This window comes from Myotis yumanensis, unplaced genomic scaffold, assembly GCF_028538775.1.
Source record: "Myotis yumanensis isolate MYYU_CA2020_CCGP unplaced genomic scaffold, mMyoYum1.0.hap1 SCAF_11, whole genome shotgun sequence".
Taxonomy (NCBI): Eukaryota; Metazoa; Chordata; class Mammalia; order Chiroptera; family Vespertilionidae; genus Myotis; species Myotis yumanensis.
Window position 1 is genome coordinate 15,252,967 of NW_027223762.1, and position 27,094 is coordinate 15,280,060.

The 27,094-nt window shown below is 39.6% G+C and overlaps 1 protein-coding gene across 1 annotated transcript in view; it reads left to right on the forward strand.

Annotated features, from left to right (window-relative positions):
* The window catches only part of TTC27 (tetratricopeptide repeat domain 27), a 100,037-nt gene that overhangs the window by 20,992 nt on the left and 51,951 nt on the right, over positions 1 to 27,094 (forward strand). Inside the window, exons 6-10 of the mRNA XM_070428968.1 lie at positions 1,570 to 1,734; positions 3,956 to 4,089; positions 9,552 to 9,664; positions 10,700 to 10,766; positions 24,643 to 24,756. Coding sequence (XP_070285069.1) covers positions 1,570 to 1,734; positions 3,956 to 4,089; positions 9,552 to 9,664; positions 10,700 to 10,766; positions 24,643 to 24,756 — 593 coding nt within the window. The remainder of the gene's footprint in view (positions 1 to 1,569; positions 1,735 to 3,955; positions 4,090 to 9,551; positions 9,665 to 10,699; positions 10,767 to 24,642; positions 24,757 to 27,094) is intronic.

Sequence of the window (27,094 nt, forward strand, 5' to 3'; positions counted from 1 at the left end):
GATACCTGAATATAAGAGCTGAAACTATAAAACTTTCAGGAGAAAATATAGGGGTAAATCTTCATGACGTCAGATTTGGCAATGGATTCTTAGATACCACATCAAAAGCTTGAGTAATGCCCTGGCTGGTTTGGCTCAGTGGATAGAGTGTTGACCTGCGGACTGAAGGGTCCCTGGTCAAGGGCACATACCCGGGTTGTGGGCTCGATCCCCAGTAGGGGGCATGCAGGAGGCAGCCAATCAATTATTCTTTCTCATCATTGATTTTTCTATATCTCTCTCTCCCTCTCTGAAATCAATAAAAATATATTTTTAAAAAAGTTTGAGTAACAAAAAAAAAAAATAATTTAGACTTTTTTTTTAACTTTAAAGGGCGATGACTATAGACTTCTTTAAAATTAAAAAAAGCTTTTCTTTTGAATGATACGATCAAGAAAGTGAAAAGACAACTCACAGGATAGGAGGAAATATTTGCAAATGTTATATCTGATAAGGGACTTCTCTATAATACAGGGTGGGGAAGAGGTAATTTTACAGTTGTTTCTTCTGTTTCTTCTAGTTTAGGAACAGTCTGCTCTTTTTTCAGTAGGATCATCTCCATGTGGCAGGGAGAGCTCATGTACAGGTTAATCCGCCCATGAGCTCTGTAAATTCTGCACCACATCTTGGGAGCTTTGTTCACTTGGATGTGCTCAATTACCAGAGAAGCTACATCCAAACCCTTAATTCAACATTACTCTTTGCATTTTCAAGCATGTGCAGCAAAAATTCAGCACTCTTTTTGGGTCACCATCCTATGTCCAGCCCCACTGTTTGGCCTGGGCATACCCACCAGCTCCACCAGTGTAAGGACAGCATGGCACACATTGCTTCTGTAAAGGGACATCCTTCAGCTCTTTGGTGGCTTTTTGGATATACATACCCTGAGGGAAGGCACTGGGCAGTTTCATGAGTGTTCTTAAAGTGAACACGAACATTTGAGCCTCTTGATTTGCATGATTTTGTGGGGTTTTCTGGGTCAAATGAGTACTGGACCATTTTCAGAGGTCACATGAGGCTGCTTTTGGGAAGAGCTCTCCCTTTCTTTTAGGGGAGAAATTCTACATTCTTTATGAGGAAATTGTAAGCTGATCCCTTCATCAGACTTTTTGTATTGTTTAGTTCTTCATAGATTCATTTGTACTTTGTATCAACACCTTGTGTTGTCATTTTTTTTTTAATAGCAAGATGCAGACAAGCACTCTAAAACAAGAAAGAACAGGGTTATGAATCATATGGTGCAGGCAAGCACTCTAAAACAAGAAAGAGCAGGCTATGAATCGTATCTTCTAGGATTGTTTGGAGTAAAGGAGGTAACGTATGTAGTGTCTTTAGCTTTCTGCTTGGAACATACAAGTACTCAGCAAATTTTAGCTGTGAACTATTATATGAATTTCTTATCTTCCAGATTTAAAATTCTTTAAGAGCAGGGCTAACGTAATATATACTTCACATATTATGGACTCAACATTTTACTCAATATAATTTTATTCTCATCATAGTTTTTCATGTTTATCTTTTGTCTTGTAGTGATGAAGCTAGAACATCTGTTTGCAGAAGATTCAGGTCGATATTTGGCTATTCAGTTCCATCTGGAATGTGCATATATATTTTTATATTATTATGAGTATAAAAAAGCAAAAGATCAGTTCAGCATTGCTAAAGACATCAGCAAATTACAAATTGATTTGACAGGTAAGACTTATTTTTTGTGGCTAATTGATTAATTTTTTTGATAAAACTAATATATACATTGGCAATTTGGCTATATTGTTTGGTTGTATTTGATTTTCTATGTCCTATTCTTTGCTTTACAAAAATGGATTTTAAAGATTTTATTTTAAAAATTCATAGTTTTACAAAAAACTTGAAATTATGTATATTTTTTATTCCTGAAGATGCCCATTTATTTCCTAATCTAGTTAGACACATGCTAGTAGTATAGAAGCCAGGCAGGACACAAAGGAACTTTCAACTCCTCCCTCCTGATTCCCAAGTTTGGTTTGGCCTTCCTACATTGCTCTTCCTTGTAAATGCCCATCTATGGTTTCTATCCTGCTTTTTTTGTATTCCTTAAGACCAAATTTTTGACTGTTGATTAGGTGTTTATTCAGTGCCTTACAACACTATCCGGCATAGAGTAGGCACTCAATAAACATTTGCTGAGTGAATAAGTAAATTACAGAATTTCTCCTAAAACCTCTGTGTTTCTTCTGAATACCAAATAAGAAACATTGGTTTCTTTTTATGTATCGCTCTGTCCCTAGTGTCTTACAATGTAATTGGCATTCAGTATTGAATACATTAATGACAGTCAGACATCATCACTCGACACACTGTTTATACCTGTTGAACTTGGGCTCAGCATACCTGACAGTGACTCCCAATCTGTGAGTATTGAAATGATTGAACTTGTTATGTCCTCCGTAGACTGGGTCTAGATTATCTCTAAGGTCCATTCTTAGCCTCCAAACTCTGTATTTCTTATTGAGCTACATAATAAAATCCTTCATGTATATTATGAGTTAAATATGACTTTGTGGCCTGTCTAGGATCCTAGCCATCTTTTAACACTGTTTGTGTAGGGAAAATTATTAAATATCCAGTTTACAATTTTTGGAAAAATGGCCGTGTGCAAGTTGAAGTCTTGTCTGTGTTTGAAAATATAGTTATATGTAATATAACTTGTGAGGTTAGTTTCAGAGATTATGATTTTGAATATTGTGGATTTAGGAGACTTTTTTTGGACCACTTGAAAAATAGCATAGTGCCTTGTATGGTCACCTTTAACTGTAGATGTATTTACTGCCTAGTGTTCACAATTTTTTCCAAGTTAAGAGTGATGAACTTAAAAATACAAATGTGGTACTCACAAATATAAAAGGAGATTCAGATTATTTTTTCTATTCAGCTATAACCTTACTATAAATATTGTAAGCTGTGTTAGACCATCTCAGTAGCAGTTTTTAGTGTAACATGTTTAAAAGGTATAACTTAGAGCCAGACTCATAGCAGAATAAAGTCCAGACTTCTTAGACTGGCCTTGGTTATCAAGGATCTTTGTAATCTGACGCTTACCAGGAAATGGATGTGAGAGTTTTTGCTTCTCTTAAAGCTATTCTGCAGCAAGTTAGTTCAGTTACAAAATGAAAAAAGGCTTGATGTCACCTGAAGCCAGATAGAAAGACTGGGATTTAAAATCTGAAAACCTGGCTTTAAGCTCTGGCTCTGATTCTGCTCATTTGATTCTGATTATTTTTTTTTTTTATTATTTTTTAATATATTTTATTGATTTTTTACAGAGAGGAAGGGAGAGAGATAGAGAGTTAGAAACATCGATGAGAGAGAAACATCGATCAGCTGCCTCCTGCACATCTCCTACTGGGGATGTGTCCGCAACCCAGGCACATGCCCTTGACCGGAATCGAACCCGGGACCCCTCAGTCCTGAGCAAGTGACTGTATCTCAGAACCTCCATGTTTTCATCTGTCATATGGAAATGATGACATTTCTTCTCCCTACGGCACTTAATGAGTTACTCTTTTGAGGATGTTGATAGTGTGATGTGGAATCTATTGGCAGAAATCCTGGGTTTGAATTCTGGCCCCATTGCTTATTGGCTTTATAACTTTACTAGAGGCCCGATGCACGAAATTCGTGCAAGGAGCTCGGACCTTGCAGCCCCAGCTTCATCTGGAAGGTCATCCGGATGGTTGTTCTGCCGTCCGGTCTAATTAGTATATTAGCTCTTTATTATATAGGATAAGTCATTTAAAATCATCACTGAAACTTAGGTTTCTCCTTGTGAAATGGAGAAACACTTTATAAACTCTAAAGCACTCTGAAAATTGCTCTTTATGATTGAACAGTAGGTCTGATCGACAAATCAATGAATATAATTTTATATTTTTTTCAGGTGCTTTGGGCAAAAGGACTCGGTTCCAGGAAAATTACGTGGCACAGCTTATTCTAGATGTAAGAAGGGAAGGGGATGCATTTTCAAATGGAGAATTCAGTCCAGCCCCGACTCCTCAGGAACATTTAACTAAGGTGAGGAGGATCCTGAGTTATTTAATATATTTAAAAAGTATATATATATACACATATACATGTATATATGTATTTTATTGATTTTTAGAGAGAGAGAAGGATGGAGAGATAGAAACATCAGTGAGAGAGAATCATTGATTGGCTGCCTCCTGCAAGCCCCGCACTGGGAATGGAGCGTGCAACCGGGGCATGTGCCCTGATCGGGATTTAAACCATGACTTCCTGGTTCATAGGTCGATGTTCAGCCACAGAGCCACGCCGGTTGGGCTAAACTTTTCTTTTTTTTTTTTTTTTTTAAATTTATTTTATTGATTTTTTACAGAGAGGAAGGGAGAGAGATAGACAGTTAGAAACATTGATGAAAGAGAAACATCGATCAGCTGCCTCCTGCACATCTCCTACTGGGGATGTGCCCGCAACCAAGGTACATGCCCTTGACCGGAATTGAACCTGGGACCTTTCAGTCCGCAGGCCGACGCTCTATCCACTGAGCCAAACCGGTTTCGGCGGGCTAAACTTTTCTTATTGAATTTATTGCGGTGACACTGGTTAATAAAATCATATAGGTTTCAGGTATAAATGCTACCGTACATCATCTGTATATTGTATTGTGTTTACCAACACAATAAGTCAGGTCTCCTTCCATCACCATTTAACCCCCTTGTATACACATATACTGTTGTCTGTGTCCATAAGTCTTTCTTTTTTTCTTTGCTTAATCTCTTAAGTGTGGCATTTAGAAAACTTAAAACTTACATATGTAGCTCCCTTTAAAAAATTATGAAAGGCCTGTGTTGAAAATGGATGGCCACCAGGGTGTGCTGTGCACCTGCCAGCCTGCCCTTTGAAGGGTGCTAGTCCTGAGGAAGAGGCATTGTTTCCGTGGAAACTAAGCAGCAGCCCAATTTCTGTGTTTCTCTCATCAGTGGTTCTTGAAGGTTGCAGTGCTGTTTCTTGAAATCTTGTAGATAGAGCTGGGCCTATAGTTAGGATGAACCTGAGAATAAACAAGGAAAGCTGTTCTTTTGGGCTGTGATGTGGGCAGAGGACTGTTTACCAATAAGAGATTACCAGTTAAGAGGTTGACCTAGTCACAGATAGTTTTCAGCTTTCTATGGGCTTCTGCCCAGCTCCACTGAACTCCTAAACTCTTCCTAGTTTTAGCTACTTTTATTGAATTACTAGGGGCCCAGTGCATGAATTCGTGCACCTTGAAAGGAACTGTGGGCCGAGAGGCTGTGGTAGGCACAAGGGTGGGTCTCGGCCCATCCTCCGTGCCCCTGCCCGGCCCCTTCCACCATGGCCCCTGGTCCCCTGTCTGCCGGCAGCCCTGCTCCCACCACCACTGCTCCCACACGCTGACGGCACTGGCCCTGCTCCCACCCACTGACGACACTGCGTGATTGGGGCCGGCGCCAGCAGCAGGTGTGGGTGGGGCTGGCACTGTCAGCGGGTGCGAGTGGCGGCTGCTGCCCAGTGGCCCCCTCAGGAGCAGGGGGAGGTAGAGAAGCCCTCAGGGGCGATCAGGGCTGGCAGCTGCTGCTCACACCTGCTGGTTGAGTTGAGTGATCGGGACCGGCGCTGAGCACTGGCAGCAGGTGTGAGCAGCAGCTCCGGTGCTGGCAGTGGGTGCGAGCAGGGCCGGTGCTGGCAGTGGGTGCGAGCGGGGCCTGTGCTGGCTATGGGTGTGAGCGGGGCCGGTGCTGGCAGCGGGTGCGAGCAGCGGCTCCGGTGCTGGCTATGGGCGTGAGCGGGGCCGGTGCTGGCAGTGGGTGCGAGCAGCGGCTCCGGTGCTGGCTATGGGTGTGAGCGGGGCCGGTGCTGGCAGTGGGTGCGAGCAGCAGCTCCGGTGCTGGCTATGGGTGTGAGCGGGGCCGGTGCTGGCAGTGGGTGCGATGCAGCGGCTCCAGCGCCAGCAGAGGGGGCGAGTGGGGCCAGCACCGCAGGTGCGAGTGCCAGGCAGGACCCTGGCGCGGGAGCAAAGAATTTTCAGTAACCACCAGAGGCTCGCCCGGATGACAGTGACCGGCACCCCACCTTGGTCTGGCACTCCCACTCACCTCCTCCACCATCCCACCGTGGCCAACGCCCGCCATGTTCCGCACACACTCCCTGGTGGTCAGCACACGTCATAACGACTGGTTGTTCGGTTGTTCTGGTTCCGCCGTTTGGTCTATTTGCATATTAGCCTTTTATTATATAGGATTAGAGAAACAATTTAAATCAAATTTGTTGAGGAAATATTTACATAAAATAATATATACCTATTTTATTTTTTTTATTATTATTTTTTAATATATTTTATTGATTTTTTACAGAGAGGAAGGGAGAGAGATAGAGAGTTAGAAACATCGATGAGAGAGAAACATCAATCAGCTGCCTCCTGCACATCTACTGGGGATGTGTCCGCAACCCAGGCACATGCCCTTGACCGGAATCGAACCCGGGACCCCTCAGTCCGCAAGCGGACGCTCTATCCACTGAGCCAAACCGGTTTCGGCATACCTATTTTAAATGTTCAGTTTTGGTGAGTTCTGATAAATAGAGACACATGTAACCACCACCGTAATAAAAATATAGAACCATTTCCATCATGACAGAAAGTCCACACATATTCCTGCAATCACTTTCCCTTCCACTGATCTGTTTTCTGTCACAGACTAGAGCTGTTTTTCTAGAATTTCAAATAAATAGAATCAGACACTGTGGCTCTTGTGTCTGGTTTCTTTCACTTAGTATAATGTTTGAGAGTCACTGATATTTTGATAGCAGTGGTTAGCTCCTGTTTATTGCTCAGTTGATACCACAATGTGCTTATCCATTCCCCTGTTGGTGGACCATTTAGCTGTTTCTAGTTTTTGGCTATAAGGAATAAAACTGCTTGGAAGATTTGTGTGTAAGTCTTTGTGTGAACATATCTTTTTAATTCTCATGGGTAAATATCTAGGAATGGAACGACTAGGTTATATGGTAAGTATATTTTTAACTTGGTGAAAAACTGCCAAATTGTTTTCCAAAATACTATCATTTTATATTCCCAACCTCAAAGTTTCAAGGCACCAGTTGCTCTACATCCTTACCAATGCTTGGTAATTTTTGCCATTCTTCTGAGTGTGTGTATCATATTGTGATTTTACTATTTTTTGATAATTAATTAAAAACAATTATATTGAAATATTACTGACATAATAAAAATTGACCCATTTTAATTGTATAGTTTGATGGGGTTTGACAAATATATCTTCTGTATGTACAAAAGGCTAAGCGAATGGCTAGTAGGTATGATGCACAGTGACCACCAGGGAGGCAGACTTTCAATGTAGTAGCTGCCGAGCTGTGGTGACTTGGCAGTGGTGGTTCTCGAGTGATGCACCCCAGAACCAGAGAGGAGGGAGCCCAATTCCTTGCGGGGCCACGCGATTCCACCTCCGGCTGTGGGTTATGTTGTTGCTGGGGCACTGTCGGCCCCGAATCTGGTTTACTGCACACTTGGTTTGTGTTCCACACCCTGTACAGCAGCAACTTTGCAGAGTGCCCTCTCGCACTCCAGGACCCATCGAGGGATGTCAGAGAGTGGGTTTTGGCCCGATCCCCACAGGCCAGGTTGAGGGACCCTACAAATGCCTTTGAGCTGTGGCGCTGCCGGCCTGGGAGGGACTGCGGGAGGTTGGCTCCAGGGCGTGTCCAGCTCATTTCGCCCATTCCCACCCCGTCGGCCACCTTCTAATTAATTTCCTTTCAGTGTGCACAAATACGTGCACAGGGTCATGGATTAGTGTGTGTGTGTGTGTGTGTGTGTGTGTGTGTGTATATATATCTCACCCCCCACATACACACAACCATTACAGTCAAGATGTGTTTCACCACCCTAAAAGTTCTATCACGCCCTTTTCAGTTAATCCCCCATACCTCTGTCCCTAAACAATCATTGATTTGCCTTCAATGACTACAGATAGTTTGGCTTTTCTAGAATTTCATATGGAATCATACAGTATGTACTCTTTTGTATTTGGTCACTTGCTTAGCATGTTGTTTTTGAAACTTATTCATGTGGTTGTGTGTGTCATTAGTTTCTGATATTGCTGATTAGAATTGCATTGATGGATATATGTATATTTAAAAATATTATCTATTGACAGACATTTGAATTGTTTCCAGTTTGGAGCTATTACAGATAAAATTGCTGTTAACATTTAAATGCATGTGTTTGTGAGGACATATGTTTTCATTTCTCATGGGGAACTATTAAGGAGCGGAATGGATAGTTTACATGGTAAATAAATGCATGTTTATTATAAAAAATTGGCAAACTGTTTTCTGTGGTGGTACCATTTTAAGAAAGTTCTAGATCTTTGTTGACATTTAGAATTGTCAGTCTTTTAAATTTTATCCATTCTAATATGTGTGTACTAGTAGTTCATTCTGATTTTAATTAGTATTTCCATGTTGACTACTTTGTTCAGGATATTCTTGTGTGCATGTTGACTATTGGTATATCTTCTCTTACGAAGCATTTATACAAATCTTTTGTCCATTTTTATATCGGGTTATCTTCTTATTTCTGGTTGTAAGACTTCATATTCTACACACAAGCCCCTTTTCAGATATTTCTTTTGTGAATATATTCTCTGAGTCTTTGGCTTGGCTTTTCATTTTCTTAACAGTGTTTTCAAAGAGCAGAAGTTTTTAATTTGATGATGTCCAACATATTAAGTTTTTCTCCGATAATTCAGGTTTTTTTATGTCTGCCTACCCCATTGTTGCAAAACTTTTCTCCTAGGATTTCTTTTAGAAGTTTTTTACTGTTTGTTAGCTTCTACTTTAAGGTCTGTGATCAATTTTTGTTTAATTTTTGTATAGGGTATGAGATAGAGGTGAGGGTCTTTTTTTTTTTTTTCTAAATGTATATCCAGTTGTTCCAGTCATTTATTGAAAAGACTTTCCTTGATTAAATCACCTGTGTACTTTGTTGAAAATCAACTGACCATATAATGTGGACCTAAAATTTTAGACTCTATTCTATTCCATTCAGATATATGTCTGTCTTTATTCCAGTACCACACTGTCTTGGCTTTGTAGTCATTCTTAAAATCAAGTATTCTATCAAGTCCTCTAGATCTTCAGATTTTATTTTTTCAAACTGTTTTCCATTCCAGAGCCTGCTGAGCAATAGAGCTGGGAGTTGATGTTTTAGTTTATAGTGTAGAGGCAGAGTAGGAAGAGTACAGTAGGCTCAAGCAATGTTAACTGTTATTCTCTATTGATATTGTCAATGTATTCCTGAAGTATAGGTGGCCTGTCCTCTATTTCTACACAGTAAGTTGTCCTCAAATAAGTGTTTCAAGAGAAAGCCTGTTAACCAGAGGTAGACATTGTATAATTTTAAACAAGGTATTTTATCCTTCCCTAGCAATCAATTGCATACAGTTTTGGTCTAAGTATTTTCTTTTGTATTCCACCAGAATCTTGAGCTGAATGATGATACTGTTCTAAATGAGATAAAGTTAGCAGATAGTGAACAGTATCAGATGCCCAACCTGTGTGCTGAAGAGCTGGCTGTTATCCTTGGAATCTGGTAAGTTAATGACTTGCTTGGCTACATTGAACACCTTGCATGTGTGTTCTCTTGTGTTGGGGAAATCTTTATTCAGGAGGTCCCAAGAGTTCTGGGTGAAGAGGGAATCTTGTAATGCTGCTCAAGATCCAGAATAATTGGGTAACCAATCAAAAGGTTAGAGATTAGAGACCTCAGGAATCTCCTGGGAGTTGGTATTCTCATCCTTCTCCTCCCTTCATAAGCAGAATTTCTTTGGTTAGCTTTAGCTAGAAATAGACTCTTAATAAAATATTTAGCATAGGTGAGAATGAGTATTTTGAACTCTGGGGATATTTATATCTCAAAAGGTAGACTTATTTTTGAATACTGTAGAACCTTATGTGTGGTGGAAATAGTTTTTTCTTTCATTCTTATATTTTTTTCTATTTTGAAGTAATTTCACATTTGGAAAAAAGTTGCCAGGGCAAGGCATTGCAAAGAATTTAAGAAAATCATCTTCAAACATGATACTCTATCACTGGAGTACTTTAGTGTGTGATTCCTGCAAGCAAGCGTACTTTTTTCCATTGTCACAATATAGTTCTCAAAATCAGGAGAACTTACTCTGCTTTAATACTCAGATTCCATTCAAGTTTACCAGGGTCCGAGGAGCCTCGTCTGTGGCATGGGAGCCTGTCTAGATGTGCGTTGCAGTTAGTTGTTATCTCCTTAGTTTCGGCCAATCTGGAACAGTTGCTCAGTTTTGCTTGGCTTTCATGATATTAACACTTTTGAAACTTAAAAGCCACTTATTTTGTAGACGTTCCCCCGGTTCCTTTTTTTCCTAGTAAAATAAATTAGGTTGACATTTAGTACACTAAGCACATTTGTCAGTATTTTACTACTTTCTGTATTTACCTTTGGCAAACTCCTATCTGCATTTGTATATAATGTAGTAATATTAAAATATGTGCTTTCAAATATATGAAATAAGTTTACTTTGTCTTTCAAAAATTATATTTCATTAGACGCAACATGCATTTTAGGAGTAATTTATCTTTTTTTAATTTAAAGCACAAATATGCAAAAGAATAACCCAGTGCATAAGTTAACTGAAGAGGAGTTGCTGGCATTTACATCGGTGAGTAATGTCTTCCTTCTTTCCATTTTCTTTTCTTATAGATTGTTTTGCCTCTGGTACATTCTTGCCTCAAATTGCTCACCTTGGGACACTGCCACTTAAGGAAATTAAGGGAACAAAAACTCATCATTTTAGTTTCCAAACTGCACCTATCTTACTGCTGATTTAAACATAAGTATTTTTCTTTGTGCTTGCTTGGCTTTGAGGGCAGTGACCAAATATTTCTTGTTCATTTTTGTTCCCAGAGCATTACACAGAATAGGTGCTCAATAAATATTGAAATAGGTGCGCAATGTTGAATGAATGAATGAAGTGACAGAGCAAAAGTTTGAATTTTCACTCCAAAGCCTACCTAGTATACAGCTCTGTTGTAAAAGCCAGGGTATTGCCTACCTGGGTGTGATGAGTAGAGGATTTCAAGAAGCTAGGAGCCAAACCAGGAGAGCATGGGCTATCGAGGCTGGGGAGGGAGGTGGTATCGAGCATGAGGGGTGCTTGCCAGCATTCAACAGTGTAGAAGGTCAGGAGAAAAGGCTGTGGGCTTTGATAATTGGAGTGCATTACTTATCTCTAAGGACAGTTTCAGTGGACTATCTGGGTAGTCATTCTAGTGAATTAAGGAGGGAACGGGGCATGAGAAAACAAAGTTGATAAAGACCACAGTTGGAGAAAATGGCAGTGAAAAGGAAAGAGTAATAGATGTTTGAGGATTTGAGATCAAAGAAGGCTTTTCAAGAAGGGAAAGATCACAGATGAAGGGGTCACTCAGTATCCTTTTAGCTTTAGGGAGAGAAAGAGGATACGCACATCTTTAATGAACACAAGACGCTTAAGATACATAATTTTTTTTCAAAGACATTTTTATATCATGGTTGAGACTCATGCTAGAATTCTAATTTTTTATTCCTTGAGTTATTTTTCAGATAAGGCAAAAATAAAGTATTTTTTCTGGTAGAAAGAAAAGCTCGCTTACTTTGTACTGTAATATAAATTTTGCAAGTAACTGTTTTCTACATATTGCTTTGGAACTGGTTGGATGTTAATCCTTTGAGTTCTCGGGGTGCCCTTTTTATTTTTCCACTTATTAGAAATCTTTGGTGTTTATCATTATAGCATGTCTATGTTTAGATTACTATGTAAAAATCTCCTTATTTACTTGTTACATATGCTATCAGGAATTTGACAAGTAAAGTGTTACAAACATTTTTAAAAAGATACATTAAAATTATTATGCACTTCCCATCTATTTATGCAGCTAATATCTATTGAAAACTTAATATGTACTAGGTATTGTGCTGGTCATCAGGGATTCAGCAGTGAACAGTCTTCTAGGAGTTTACATCAATTTACATTGTTGTGGGGGAAATACACAGTAGACAAAGAGAGAAATACATACTTAATAGAAATGCACAGGAGAAATATAAAGCAGGGTAAGGGGATAAAAATGGGACCTGGATGGTAGTGTTAGACAAGGTGGTGGGGAAGGTCTCAGTGAGAAGATGCTGTTGAACCTCACGTCAGCATGAAGTGAGGCCCAGGGCAGGATGTGGGGCTCTGGAACGGTGCTGAGCTTGAGTCAGTGTAAGGCAGTAGAGAGCTGGAGGGGGACAAGTTTGATAAATTATGACTAGGACTCTTGGGTTTCTTCTGATGACCGAGGTAAACAGGATGTAGCATGTGATAGAAAGTGTTCCTGCTGGCCTCTCTTGGGGAGGATGGTTGGTAGCAACATCCTCTCGGGTCTGGTCTTATAAGCAGTTTATTGTGGAACATATATCATCCATAGTTATCCTGAAAAGACATTAAAATACTCTATTTCCATTCAAACATTTAATTTTCTTTTTAGCTTTTCTTAGGGTGGGAGTATATTTCTTCTCTTTTAAACCTTTCTTTTTCTACTTCTTTTGTGATTCGCTATTATTATAATATTTTATTTCTTTTCCCATTGTTCCTCTAAATTGTGAGGTGCTTCTGAAGATAACTGTTGGGGTCCAGCCCCAGTAGGTCCAGGGGTTCCCAAAGGTGTGGATGGAGTCGGTGAAGAAGGAATGACACAGAGACAGCAGTGTTCAGATGATCAGCATAGCCAGGCTCTCTAGCCAAGTTCTCCAGCCAGGTTCTGTCTTTATTGTCCTGTTACATCTGTATTTATACCAGTTGATTTTAATCCTATCCATTCTATTCCAAAGGTTATGGCGTTTGTTAATCTAGTTCTCTTGAGTTTAATCCTGTCTAGGTTAATCTCTGTGTTCCATTATAAGGGCTATTCCAAGGTCACTGCTCTACTGATAAGCTACAAGGAAGTGACTGAAGGAGATTATCCTACCCAGTAAAGGTTATGTCCTTCCAGCCTCGCTGCTTGCCTTCCCTGGGACTGCCCTGTGTCGGTGAGTCTCCAGGGTTATAGGCTTTGGTGCTTTCCCTGGTGGGCAGACCCCTGGGGATATGGGCCCAACAAGTCCCAAATTTATTGCCAACAGTCTTAGTCCAAGTTCTTCATAAGTAGTACATGGTATTTCTGTAACACTAGGGGGTTTCACTGATTTATTCTCTTCCTTAGTCCTGTTAATCCCTAACTCCAGGGAAAAAATCCCCATCTGGGGAAACAACCTTTCTCGGAGAGGTGACCTTGGTTAAAGCACATAGCGCTAAGAAGGGGAGCAAACATATTAAGAACAGTATGCCATATATGCCAGGTCCCTTGAAATATATGCTGTGTAGATGTTTCTTCCCTGCAGCGACTGTGTCAAGCAGCAAGGATGGACCGGCTTCCAGCAGATAACTTCTGATGCTCATTAACTCATCCTTCCTGGCTTGCAGTGAAGGTCAAGGTCATCAATTCAAGTTTCATGCTATTCCCTTACGGGTTTTATAACACACACACACACACACACACACACATTTTTCTCTCTCTCCTCCTCGAGGTTATTTCCAAATCCGAACTGACCCAAGGACTGATTTCCTTTTGGAGGAAAGCTATTTGATCACAGTGCTTCCTAGTGCTAGGCCTGAAGAGATGAGTGTGTGAATCCCAGGTAAATCTTTAATTGTTAAGAAGTAGGGCCAGGAACTTATGTGTGAGGAGAGTTTTTAGGAGCCCATATGTACTTTGGGCTCTATACCACCTCATTCTTTTTTTAATCCCAAAGAAAGTACACAGAATACAGCAGAAAAACCCATATCAGCCCTTCTCAACTCTCCCTTCATCTGTCAGTACTTCCTCTTATCCCTGCTTTGTACATGATACTGCACTGGATAATACTGAATTAGAAGTGGCTCCTGGTATTAATGAAGAGTTTTATTGACATTGATATCTTATATAACTACATATCCTTATATAAATATCTTTTATTTGTAATCTATTATTTATGACTCCAAAAGAGTATTTGAGGTACGAGGGAACTCTTTTAGGTGCTACCCCACTTCTGAACTTGTAAACTTTTGTCTGTGCTTCTCTTTGAGCAAGAATTATCTTTGGGGTTTCATTATAATTACTTATGTATATGTTCTATCTTCCCCATAAGACTATAAACTCCCAGTTTTAGTGGCTGGGTTCTATTCTTTTCTGGGTCTTCTACAAGGCCTGGTACGATGCTTCAAGGCTTTACTCATAGTTGTTACTCAATAAATGTATGGAGAATAAGAAAATGAATGAAATACAGGTTGGGGCTAAAGTACAGGAGCCCGAAACTCAGGCATGTACCCTGACAGGCAATGGAACTGGCGACCTTTTGGTGCATGGGACGATGCCCAACCAGCTGAGCCACACCGGCCGGACTAAAGGAATAGGATTTTTAAGTGGATAAGACTTGTTTGGAATTGGCCATAGATGTGGAAGAGAAGGGGACAGAGAGGAAAGAAGTAGCATCCCCTTTCTTGCTGGGCAGCCATTACCCGCTCTGTAGCAGTGTTGGTGGCCTGGGGCTGGGGTTGTGAACTACTGAGATTATGAGGTGTCTTCCTTTGCTGATAGAAGAGCAAGTACAACAGAAGTCTTAATACTCGCACCAGACACTTTTCTAAACATTAGAGGGACAGGACATGGTTATTGGACATTTGGTAAATATTTATTGAATAAACAAATGAATGGCTTTATTGGTCCTGAATTTCATTCAGTTTTAATGAGCTGTCCTAAAGTTTAATACAATGATTTCATTCAATTTTAATGAACTGTCCTAAAGTTTATTACAATGTAATCTCTTTTTTGGAGAAGTTTTTGCCAGTGTTTTCATGTTGCTGCAGCATGTTGAAATATATGTGAGATGTGTTGGGAAAATGTTTTAATTCAGCAGTGTCAGAAGTTTGTCTTAAAAGGAGTACTTTATTTTTTTTTAGTTGTCATTATGTAGTGCTATTCCTGAGATATATCCGCACGTTTCAGGAAAACTGAATGAGTCATAGTAAAAATAACCCAATCTGTATTAGAGAGCCTTTATGTCGTATCGGCTTGATAATTTAAAATTAGCTGTTATCTACGTTATTTCCTTTCAGATGGGCCAAGTCAGTTACATTCAGTAATGCTTTTAATTTCCTCTCATTGTTGAAAATGGGAACAATTTTGTTACTTCAGACAGGTGTTTCAGTTTTAATTGGCAAAAGTTTTGCTTAAGTGTGAATTGATATTGGCAGCCTGCCCTCTGACTGTCTGCCCAAAACCCCGAGGTCACTGGAAATGAAAAAAGGAAAAAGAAAGATCTTTGGAAGTTACACATTACCTTCTATGTATTTTCTCTTTCTGCTATTAATTTTAAACCTATTAATAAATACTTATGAACATAAAATAGTTTGTTAACCACTTTTACAGATTTAAATGATCACCTATTTTTTTTCTAGAGCATAGTCATTTCTTAATTTTAATTTTTTAAGGTAGGTGATATAACTTTGTAGGATAGCCACAACACTTCCGATAGTTTGTGTTAGCATTACATGATGACATGTTCTGTATTAAGTGGCATAGTTCAGAATTTTGATTTTCTTTGTGGTTTGAATGCTTGTCTTCCAAAATGTTACTCTGTGTATTTAAATTTAATAGGCATTTATTGATAATGATCCTCAGAAATTGACTGAGCAAGTAGACAAAGACAATGAGTAATTACATAGATAATTTGGACACTACTACCAGCCAGCTTGACCTAGTTGGTATTTATAGAATAGTGCACTCATAATACAGTCATCCCTAGGTGTCTGCCAGGGATTGGTTCCAGGGTCCTCCATGGATACCAAAATCTGCAGATGTTCAAGCCCTTTATGTAAAATAAAATAGTATTTTTATATAACTTACACACATCATCTTGTATACTTTAAATCATCTCCAGATTACTTATAATACCTGATAGAATATAAATGCTGTGGAAGTAGTTTATTATACAGTATTGTTTAGGGAATAATGACAAGAAAAGTAAGTCTGTAAATGTTCAGTATAGACACAACCCTCAGAGACGTAACTACATGTTAGAAGTCAGCAACAACATAACATTTTTTAAAGAATATTTTCAGTTCATGATGGGTTGAATCCACAGATGTGGAATCCCTAGTTATGGAGGGCCAGTTGTTATTTGAATATATTTCTTTGCAAGTATATATGGTATGTTCGGCAAGACCATATGCTGGGCCAGTAAAACAGGTCTCAATGGATAAAAATAAACACCATAAGGAATATATTCTCTTTCTACAACAGAATTAAATTTGACTTAAATAAATATTAGATATCTGTAAAATCTCAAAATATTTAGAGTCCAAACAATTAAACAACATACTTAGTCCATGGATCAATGAAGAAATCACAAAGGAAATTTATATGTAAAAGACAACTGTTAACCTAAATCATTGACCCCAATGTTACAACAATTTTCTCATGTTTTCTTAAAGTAAAATTGTTGTAATACTGGGGTAATGAACAATTTTTAACTAGGACACTAAGTGCATGAACCATAAAAAAAATTGGGTAAAAAGATAAATTGGACTTCATTAAAATTAAAACCTTCTGCTCTTTGAAGGACATGATTAAGAAAAGGAAAAGACAAGGCCAGACTGGGAGAAAATATTCACAGTACATATATCTCGTAAAGGACTTGTATCCAGAATAAATAAAGACTCTTTCCAACTCAATAATAATAATAGGACAAACCAAAAAAATTTAAAATGGACAAATGATTTGAACAGACACTCCACCAAAGATATAGGAATGACCAATAAAAGCATGAAAAAGGCTTAATAGCATTAATCATTGGGAAAATGCAAATTAAAACCACAACAAGATACCACTTTAAAGACTTATAATACTATGTAGGATAGTTGGAACTCTCATATATTGCAAATGTAATGTAAAATGATAACAACCACATTGGAACACAATTTGGCATTTTCTCATATAGTCACTTCCCCTTCTAGGTATTTATCTATCAGACTTACATACCAATGTTCACAGCTATTCAATCCATAATAGCTTAAATCTGGAAACAACCCAGATGTCCATCAAGTGAATGATAAATTGCCTTATATCCACCTAAAGAAATAATTCCCAGCAATAAAAAGAAATGAAGTACTACTAATAACATGCAACAGTGTAGGTGAATCTGAAAAAACCTGATTTTGAGTTAAAGGAAATAGGTTGTATGATTTCATTTAATTGCAATTCTAAAATAGGCAAAAGTAAACCATAATGGTAGAACATAGGTCACATTGATTGCAGAAGGGTGCAAGGGAACTTTCTGGATTGATGGAAATTTTGTATATCTTGATTTCATGGTAGTTATATAGGTGTCAAAATAGATCAAACGGTGCCCTAAATCATGGTTTTATTGAATCATATCTATCTTATATTTCAATAAAGTCACTAAGAATATCCTAAAGGCGGAAATGCATATATATTATTTAGAGCTCTCATATGTAAGATTGATTAGTTTATCACCAGAGATTTTTGGTTTCCGTGTAGTTTTGTCTGCATCGTCAGCTTCAGAAGAGCAGCACAACATACTCCCTAATGTGTTAAGTGGGAAGAATGTAGAAGATGAAGAACAAATTCTCAATAGGAAGTTGCTCAGTCTTCACATTCAGTATGAAGCATACTCCTTTTTTAAGACAAAATCAGGCTAATTTTTTCCTCATTTTCCCATCAAGAACTAATAATTAAGATAATTTTCAGGCAGAGAGAGACAAGGAAAAATAAGTCTCTTCTATTTCTCTCTTGGCTTTTGAACTATAACTTATTATTTTTGTGCTTTCTCAAGGAATTACCATACATATCGGAGCATATTCACAGGTGTTTATGTTATTATACTTTATAACTTAGATTTTAGTTACTTTTAAGCTTCTGGTATATCAAATAACAAAAAATCTAAAAACTATTTTTAGCAATAGAAAATCATTTAAATGTTATTTGATAAACCATTTTAAAGATTAAACAGTACTGATTTCATTGCATACATACTTTTAAAGTGAATCTCATTGTATTTCATCAAGCTGGTGAGAAGCAGAATAAGTGATGATTGGAGAGCAGTAATATAAGAAAGAAAACCCATTAGTGGGGCTTATGGTCCCCAGACAGGAGAAATATGTAGGAGTTATAAAGATGGCACATTTAATATTAAGGTGTCTTGTCAGACTCATGTCTGCGTGCTTCTGCTTTTGGCCATCATCGAAGCAAACGCTCTCAGGTCTTTTGACATTATGAAGTAACATGGTGTTGAAGGATGAAAAATTCAGTTTGAAAATAATATTTATGTTTTAAATAGGTCTGCTTTCATGACAGTGTGAAGGGTACCTCTGGTCGTGCTGATGAACTGGCACCTCCAGAACGCAGAATACCTGCCTTGTTGAGGTAGCCAAGTGACCAGCAGCTGATCTCTCTGGTGTCTGCCTTCTGTATGAAAATTTGCAGAGATAGGAAAGAGCTTTGAAAGTGTTGTACCAGCAGATCCAGAATCTCCGGATTTGCCACGCATGCTACTAGATATGGTGGAAGAAATGAAGGTATAAAACATAGGACTTGCCTTCATAGAATTTTTAATTTAGCCAAGATCAGATAAACTTGGGATAATGCAATTATCAATACCAGGCAGTTTAAACTACAAATTGATAGCACAGATAAATAAATCCCTTAACCATTCGGAAAAGGAGAACATATTAGGGACAGAGCAGTCAAAGAAGGCTTTGTTCATTAAGCAGGGATTTGAGTCAGGCCTTGAAAGACAGTTGGGGTTTAGATGGAGTGATAGCAGGAGCAAAGGCAAGGACATGGGAAGGGGTGAGCTGCACTGGGTTCCTTTAGCTGAGATGGAAGATTTGTTTGGGGTAATAGTGAGTCTTGGGGAAAATAGATTTGAGATGGATTTTAAATGGTCTAGAGAACAAGGATAGGGGATTTGGACTGCTGTTCCACTTCAGGGGAATAATTTATAGACTAAATTTGGAATTTAAACTTCTTGTCATTTGGTACTGATTTGAACAATGAATGCTCTTTTAAATAGATCATTACAAAGGGGAGTGGTTCTGCTTTTTATAGTATTTCTTTGTTACTTCTTTTGTAAAGTCAGCCTGACTTGGGTGGGCATCATCCGATTTGGCTTTATTGTAATAGCCCTACAATCTTGCACCCACAAGGAGGGCCCTGAGTCAGCTTTGATTTATGTGTGGAAAAGCAGCTCTCTGGAAGCTCCTTGTGTTCAGAGGGGCAGACTGGCTGTCTTCACACACCAGACCCCTGTGACCTCTGGAAGAAGCTCATGTGAAATGTGCAGTGATAAGAATGAAAAGGAAATTTGGTTTTAATAGAAACAACACTCCAGATCTTCTTTGATGGTGTTACAAACTTTTCTTTGCCACTTTTCTGGGAATGTGGATTGTGTTAGATGTACTCAGAAATTGTTAGCTAAAGAAAATAATGCATATATATGTATTATATATATCTTCTATCTATACTAATAAAAGGGTAATATGCTAATTAGACCGGGAGACCTCCAGGAGACCTTCCACACGTCCTTCCAGACAAAGCCATGGTGGTGGGGCTGAAGCAGAGGCGGTTAGGGGCGATCAGGCCAGGAGGGGAGGGCAGTTGGGGGTGATCAGGCTGGCGGGGGGGGGGGGACAGTTGGGGGCAATCAGGCCAGCAAGGGGGGGCAGTTGGGGGCAAGAAGGCTGGTGGAGGGGCAGTTGGGTGCGAGCAGGCCGGCAGGCAGAGAGGTTAGGGGCAATCAAGCAGGTAGGCAGGTGAGTGGTTAGGAGCTAGCAGTCCCGGATTGCGAAAGGGAGCAGTCGGACATCCCCCAAGGGGTCCCAGATTGGAGAGGGTGCAAGCCAGGCTGAGGGACACCCCACCATCCTCGTGCATGAATTTCGTGCACCGGGCCATGTGTGTGTGTGTGTGTGTGTGTGTGTGTGTGTGTGTGTGTGGTGTCATAATATTAAAATTCACTTTTTAGTGTGAGGTAAAACAGTATCCATTGACCTTTTCATTCCAAGTAGTTAACACTTTCCTCAGATGTTAGATGACCATTGTTTCTCTTTTTGTCTGAGTCCTAGAGTCAGCTCAGGTGCCATATCTTGAAGTGATGTGCTGTGTTCCTGGAAGACTCAGTATTTTAAAATTTCAAGTCTTCTAAAATTAACCTACATAATTAAAGTAGCCCCTAACAAAATTCCAGCAGTTTGATTTTTTGGTTGTTGTTGCTATTGTTTTTTGGTTTTGTGGAACTCAAGCTGACTTTGAAATTCACATGGACTAAGAATAGGTATAGCAGAGCTGAAGAGCAGCACCCAAGCACCGACACTGCCTGATAGCAGCCCCAGGAGGACACTGGGTCAGTTAAGAGAGCGCTCAGCATATGTGGTCCTTGGACTGGCAGCCTCAGTGTCACCTGGGAACTTGTGAGAAATGGAATTTCTCTGGCTCCACCTCAACCCCAGAATCAGAATCTATGGGGTTGGGGCCAACGAGTCTGTGTTTTAACAATCTAGGTTATGCTTATGTACTTTAACATTTGAGAAACACTTAATTAAGACATTTTGACATAAGGAAATACAAACCAATCAGTGGAACAGATGGAGAGTCCAGAAACAGACCCACGCATGCATTTACTTCTGATTTACGACAAAGTTGGCATTGCAATACAATGCGGATAGGGTAAGCTTGTCAATAAAACAGATGATTTGTATTCATATGAAGAAAGCCGTCTTAACCCCTATGTAGTATTATCCATGCACCAATCAATTTCAGAATGAATGTGTAAAAGTGAAAACTATAAAGCTTTTAGAGGAAAAATATAGAATATCTTAGAAAACTTAGGACAAACAGGAAAAGAAAGCTCTAACCATAAAACAAAAATATGGACTCTATTCATATTAAGCACTTCTTTTTATCAGAAGATACCATTATTGTTTGTAAAGCATGTTGACTAGTGCCTTGCCAGCACATAGTGTGTGTTATATTTGTCAAATACAGTGGGGCCTTGACTTACGAGTATCCCGACTAATGGGTTTTTCGAAATACAAGCCGTCTCTCGGCCGATTTTTTGCTTTGAGTTGCGAGCTAAAATTCGGATTATGAGCCAGCTTCAGATACCCCACCGCTAGTTGGCGCAGTGAACGCCACAACATCAGCCCAGCATCACGTGCATTGTAATGGTGAACATTGATTTGACATACGAGTAATTTGAGTTACGAGCTCAGTCACGGAACAAATTAAACTCATAAGTCAAGGCCCCACTATAAGTAAATAATATGTTACCCTCCCATTAAACATTATCTCCTCATCCCCTTCCTCCCACCCTCCACCCCCAGCCTCTGGCAATCACCATTCTGCTTTCTGTCTATGAGTTTCACTATTCTAGGTACCACATGCAATTGGAATCATAAAATATTTGTCCTTTGTGTCTGACTTATTTTACTTAGCTTGATGTCTTCAGGGTTCATCCATGTGTACCAGAACCTCCTTCCTTTAGAAGGCCGAATAATATTCCAAATTGGATGCAGCGGTAGAGAATCAATGGGGAGAGATGGAGTCACTTTGGGGGGGTAGGGGGAGATGGCATTTAAGCTGAGACCTGAAGGTGAGACAGAGCCAGCAGGGGCAGTGTGTGGTCATTCTCAGGTCAAAACCAGTGGAATGAGAGCAGTAACCCTCATTGGGACATGGTAGAGACTCTGGATCAATTTCACCCATCCATCTGGACAGATTACAGCTCGAGTCCTCACCAGCTGGCTGTCCTGCTGCTTAGGTTCTAGTAGTTGGGTTGGTGTTCTCTCTTTTGGTTTGCTTGCTAAACTGTTAGACTAAAATTTTTTTTTTTTAAATATATTTTATTGATTTTTTACAGAGAGGAAGAGAGAGGGATAGAGAGTTAGAAACATCGATGAGAGAGAAACATCGATCAGCTGCCTCTTGCACACCTCCTACTGGGGATGTGCCCGCAACCAAGGTACATGCCCTTGGCCGGAATCGAACCTGGGACCCTTCAGTCCGCAGGCCGACGCTCTATCCACTGAGCCAAACCGGTCAGGGCTAGACTAAAATTTTTAAAAAATATATAATTTTCTTCATAAGTCAGTAGAGCATTGTAGAGTATCTCCTGTTTAGTTTTCTTTTTCTTTACCTAGTGTCTTGTATCATGATTGATTTTTACCTTGTGAGCAGAAGTGTTTTATAAAATAAATTAAGTCTAGCTTCGCTGCTACCTCCTTTCAGAAAGCCTTTCCCAAGTCTTTATATCTCCCAGCCAAATGGCTATAAGATAAATGCATTCTTCAGTGATATCATTATCCAGTCAGTTCTTCCTTTAAAAGCTTTTCAAATGTCTATTTGCCAGATTGCATTTTACTTTCAGTGTTTAGTGAGAATGTCTTGCTTGCTCTTCACATGAAAGTCTCAGGCAAACTCTTGTTCTCGTGCCAGCATAGAAAACAGTCTGACTTTGTTGTTTTTCTGAGGAAAATTTCTCCCCGCTTTTGGTGTGCAAACCTTCTGAAAGCCTAGCTTTAACTCGGCAAGCCCCCAGGTAATACGTGTGTTGCGATGCTGTTGGTAAAGTGATCAGTGCGATTGGGAGGTGAAGAGAAGGAAGTTTTCTTCCACCCACTTGGGGTCCCAGGCTGGGTCTGATCATTAAACTGATGAAGACAGATGAGCAGGAGAAAAAGCACACACATTAATTTAATATTGGTTTTGCATGACATGGGAGCCTTCATGAAGAAATGACTTGAAGAAACAGTTGATTAACCGAGTATTTTTTATTCGAGCTTTGCTGAAGAATGGCACCAGGGGAGAATGTGAGCGGTCAGAGGGCATGAGGAAGGGCAGTAGACTGGGAGATCTTAGTGAGACCTGTTTGCTGGGATTCTTCTTAGCTCCCATTTGTCTTCAGAAGCCAGAGCTCCTTCCGCAGGTTAACAGAGAAGGCACCTCTCATATGAGCTGTTTCAGGGGAGAAGGCTAGGGGCGGGGTCAGAGAGAGCTTCCTGCTTCAGCTTTCTCAAACTCCTTCACCTTAAATATTCAATATACCAAGATCCCTTAGTTGGGGGTAGCGTGTCCCGAACCCCCATCAGACTTTAGCGCCATCACCTGTACCCACTCTGGGTGGTGATTTTCTGTTAAGGGTGAGAGAAAGGGTAGTAGGAGGAGTCTGGGAAGGGGCTCGTGTGCTTTGTGTGGGCATCTGGGAGGCTTTGTGAAGCTTCTCCAATTCGTATTTAATCTTCACAACCCTGTGAGATTCGGGAATGGCTATTCCTGTTTACAAAGAAGGAAAGTAGACCAGGGCGGTCAAGTAGCTTCCCAAGGTCATGCAGCTAATCACCACACTTGGTGGAGCTGGGATTCCAGTCCAGCTCTTCCTGACCTGGAGACTTTCCCATTGTTCCCCAGAGCCCCTGCTGAGTGCTGTGTGTCCGTTGTCAGGAGGCTGCCGATGGCATTCCCCTGAATAGGGGGAAGAGAAAAAGGCAGTGCTACCACCCACTGTAGGTAGTAGAATCTGTTTGCAGGTTTACTTAGTGAAAACAGTTCTTTCTTTTGGAAATTCTTGAAATCATATTTTATAATAAAATCTCCTGTCAAATAGTGTTACACATTTTAAAGAATTAGTTTTTTAATGTCTCCTATTTTCTTTAGGTTTTTATAGTGCCATATACACCTATTATGTTGGTAAATTCACTCTGTAGATTTAAGTAATGGAGGCTAACAAGATAAGGTTGTGCACTAATTTTGTAAACTATATTTTAAGGAAATAAAAATAGTTTAGTTTGCAGAGTTAGTTATAGTAGAATAAGATTACCTAACAGATACTGCATTAGTGTAAGCTCTGTGAGGTCAGGGGCCTTGTCTGTCTTGCCTGCCACCCTGTCCCTGGGGCCTTTTGTGTACTGCCTTGTACGGAGCAGGTGCTCAGATGAATTAGTGAACACTTCTTTGCACTCTCTTCCTTTACTTGTATTTGTGTATTCTTTGCCTACTCTTCTTCTTCCGATATCCCTTTAACAGTTTCCCTTTATTACCTCCACCCACTCCCTCTACATTTATTGTTATGTAGTTTATTTTCTCGCATATATTGTAATCTGTGAAATAAAAAGATTTATTAGTTTAAGGTCTGATATATTTTTACTGCTTAGATTAACTATCTGGAAGATTATGATTTATTCTTTAAGTGATTTAGTCAATAGACTGAGTCAACCAGGTTAAGTAATGACTCTGCTCCAATGACCATATTCTTCACAAGAATATTTGAAAGCACACGTTTTATTATTTTTCACTGTGATTTTCAAATCTGCATTCAGCTGTACGCTGATATTTTAAAAATAATTTATTTTGTTCTATTCAGAGTGGGATCGCCCCAGCTTATTCCTTCTTTCTGTGAGTTTTATCTTATTTATTTTTCTCCATCAGTGTTTGCTTTCACAACCAAAGTTTTGGGCTATTCAGACATCAGCCTTGATCCTGCGGACAAAACTTGAGAGAGGAAGCACGCGCCGAGTGGAACGGGCAATGAGGCAGACACAGGTAGGAGGGATTCATGTGGCAGTTTTTTTTTTTCTTTCAACTCTTTATTGCTCTCAATAAGCATGTCTGTCATGAATCTAAAAGAATGAGATAGCTTTCATTTTGCTCAAATACTTTGTTATTATTTAGATCGTGTATTTTAAAATTTGATACCAAATCTACGGGTCTTCACACCAAAGAATTCTCTACTTCTGTGTGTACACTGACTGGGTGCCCTACAGTTTAACTCAGTCCTGACACTGAATTGGTACAGACCCCACTGGTTAAGAGCTCAGTCACAGACTGTCTTCCACTTCAGATGCCAATTGCAAGTCTGGGTACTTCTGACTGTCTGGCCATAAATCAAGGGTTCTAGACCCTCTCCTCGAGTTTGAAATTTGGTAGAATGGCTCACAGAACTCAGGGAAACACTTTACTTACTATTTCTGGATTATTATAAAAGATATTATAAAGGATACAAATGAACAGCTGGATGGAGAGGTACATAAGATGTAGTCCAGAAGGGCGCCCAGCACAGGAGCTTCTATGCTTATGGAGTTTTGGGTGTGACATCTTCCCAGCACTTGGGTGTATTTACCAACCTTAATGCTCTCTAAACCTGTTTGTTTTAGATATTTTATGGAGGCCCCATGATATGGGCATGATTAAGTCCCTGATCATTGGTGATTATCTCAACCCTTAGACCCTCTCCGCTCCTCAGAGATTGAAAGCTTCAGCTCTAATGTTGGTTCCTCTGACAACTAGTCCCTGCCCCACAAGAGTCACTTCATTAGCATAAACTCAGGTATGGTGAAAGGGCCTTATTATGAATCACAGCTTCACAGCTCTAAGCCTCATTTTCATCATCTGTGAAAAAAAGATAATAATAGTACTGACATTAAAAGAGACAGTATGAGTTGACTTAAAAAAATAGGCAGCTCCACAGGTAAGATTGTATAAGGACATAAAAGTCATTCTAGCACAAAAATACTCACTAATGAACTGGCCCCATGTACCATTAATCTTCATTCAAGCATCATTCTCCACTTGATACTAATGTTTATTCCTGTCCACTGACGCAGTAACAGACAGTGCCTTTCACGGCTTTTCTGATAAACTACGCATGATGCAAGTTGCCGAGAAAAAGAAAAAATCTTGCAAAGATGTAGGATTTTATGCAGCCAATGAAGTGATATTTCAAAAAATTTATGTTTATTTTTAAACCATTCCAAACCTACTTAAAAGTTGTAAACCTACTTAAAAAATAGCGCAAAGAACTCCCATATACCCGTCACCCTTATGGTTGCCGAGTGGTAATTTTCTAATTATTTAATGATGTATTAATTGCTATTGTGCTGTAGGGAACATCTTTTTCTTCTTATTTTTTCCTCCACTCATTTATTTATTAAGTGTGGATTCATGGATTTGTATTTTAGTCAGTGGGAAGTATTCTTATATTGCCATTACTTATTCACTTTACTCTTTTTATTTTGACAGAAGGTCAGCTCATGTGAATAAAGATAAGCTTAAGAATAGAACATATTATTTGTTACCATATTATAAATAAATGCACAGATAGGATGCTGTGGTAAAAGCAGAAGTGGATTCTCTGTGTCAGAGAATGCTGACTGTACCCCGTTATCCATTCTCTCATTCCCTCTTTTAGTAACAGAACTTCCTGAATTTTATGCAGGTAGATGTCTTCCATCCTCCTTTGCAGGTAGGAGGGGTCATGTGACTTAGCTCTGAATAGCGAAATGTATGACTTCAAGGAGCTTACATTCTAAAGGCAAGATTATTGCTCTTGGAATTATTTTCTACTCCATCCTCTCATCCTCTTTTATCAGACCACACCCTCTCTCAGTGAAATACTACACAGTTACCACGTCCATTTGCTTTTCTTCCTGCAGAGTTCGAGTCAGGAAACATTTTATTGAGGGCTTAGTATGTGCTTCATAGTTTGTCTCATGCTGTAATCATTTGCCTCCTTTTACTAATTACATCTTTAGGCCCCTTTATATTATTGTCACAGCTTGTTTTTCCCATAGTAGTGAGACAGAGCTAGGGCTGCCAGCTTTACTAGGTTTCAATGTCCTTTGAAGAGAATTAGTAGGAAGCAGGATTGGGTAAGGAAGAAGTCGCACTGAGGTACAGGCCCAACACAGCCCAGGGCATTTCCCACCTGCATGTTCTCTTTACTCTCTACTTCCCTGAAATCCCCCCCCCCCCCCCCCCTTTACTGGATTAATTAAGGGGAAACCTCAGGTGAGGTGTTCTATAACGGAGGGGAACTATGAGACAGCTGTCAGCCTGGGGCAGTCTGCTGACCCACTCCCCACAGCTGGGCCTAATACAAAGT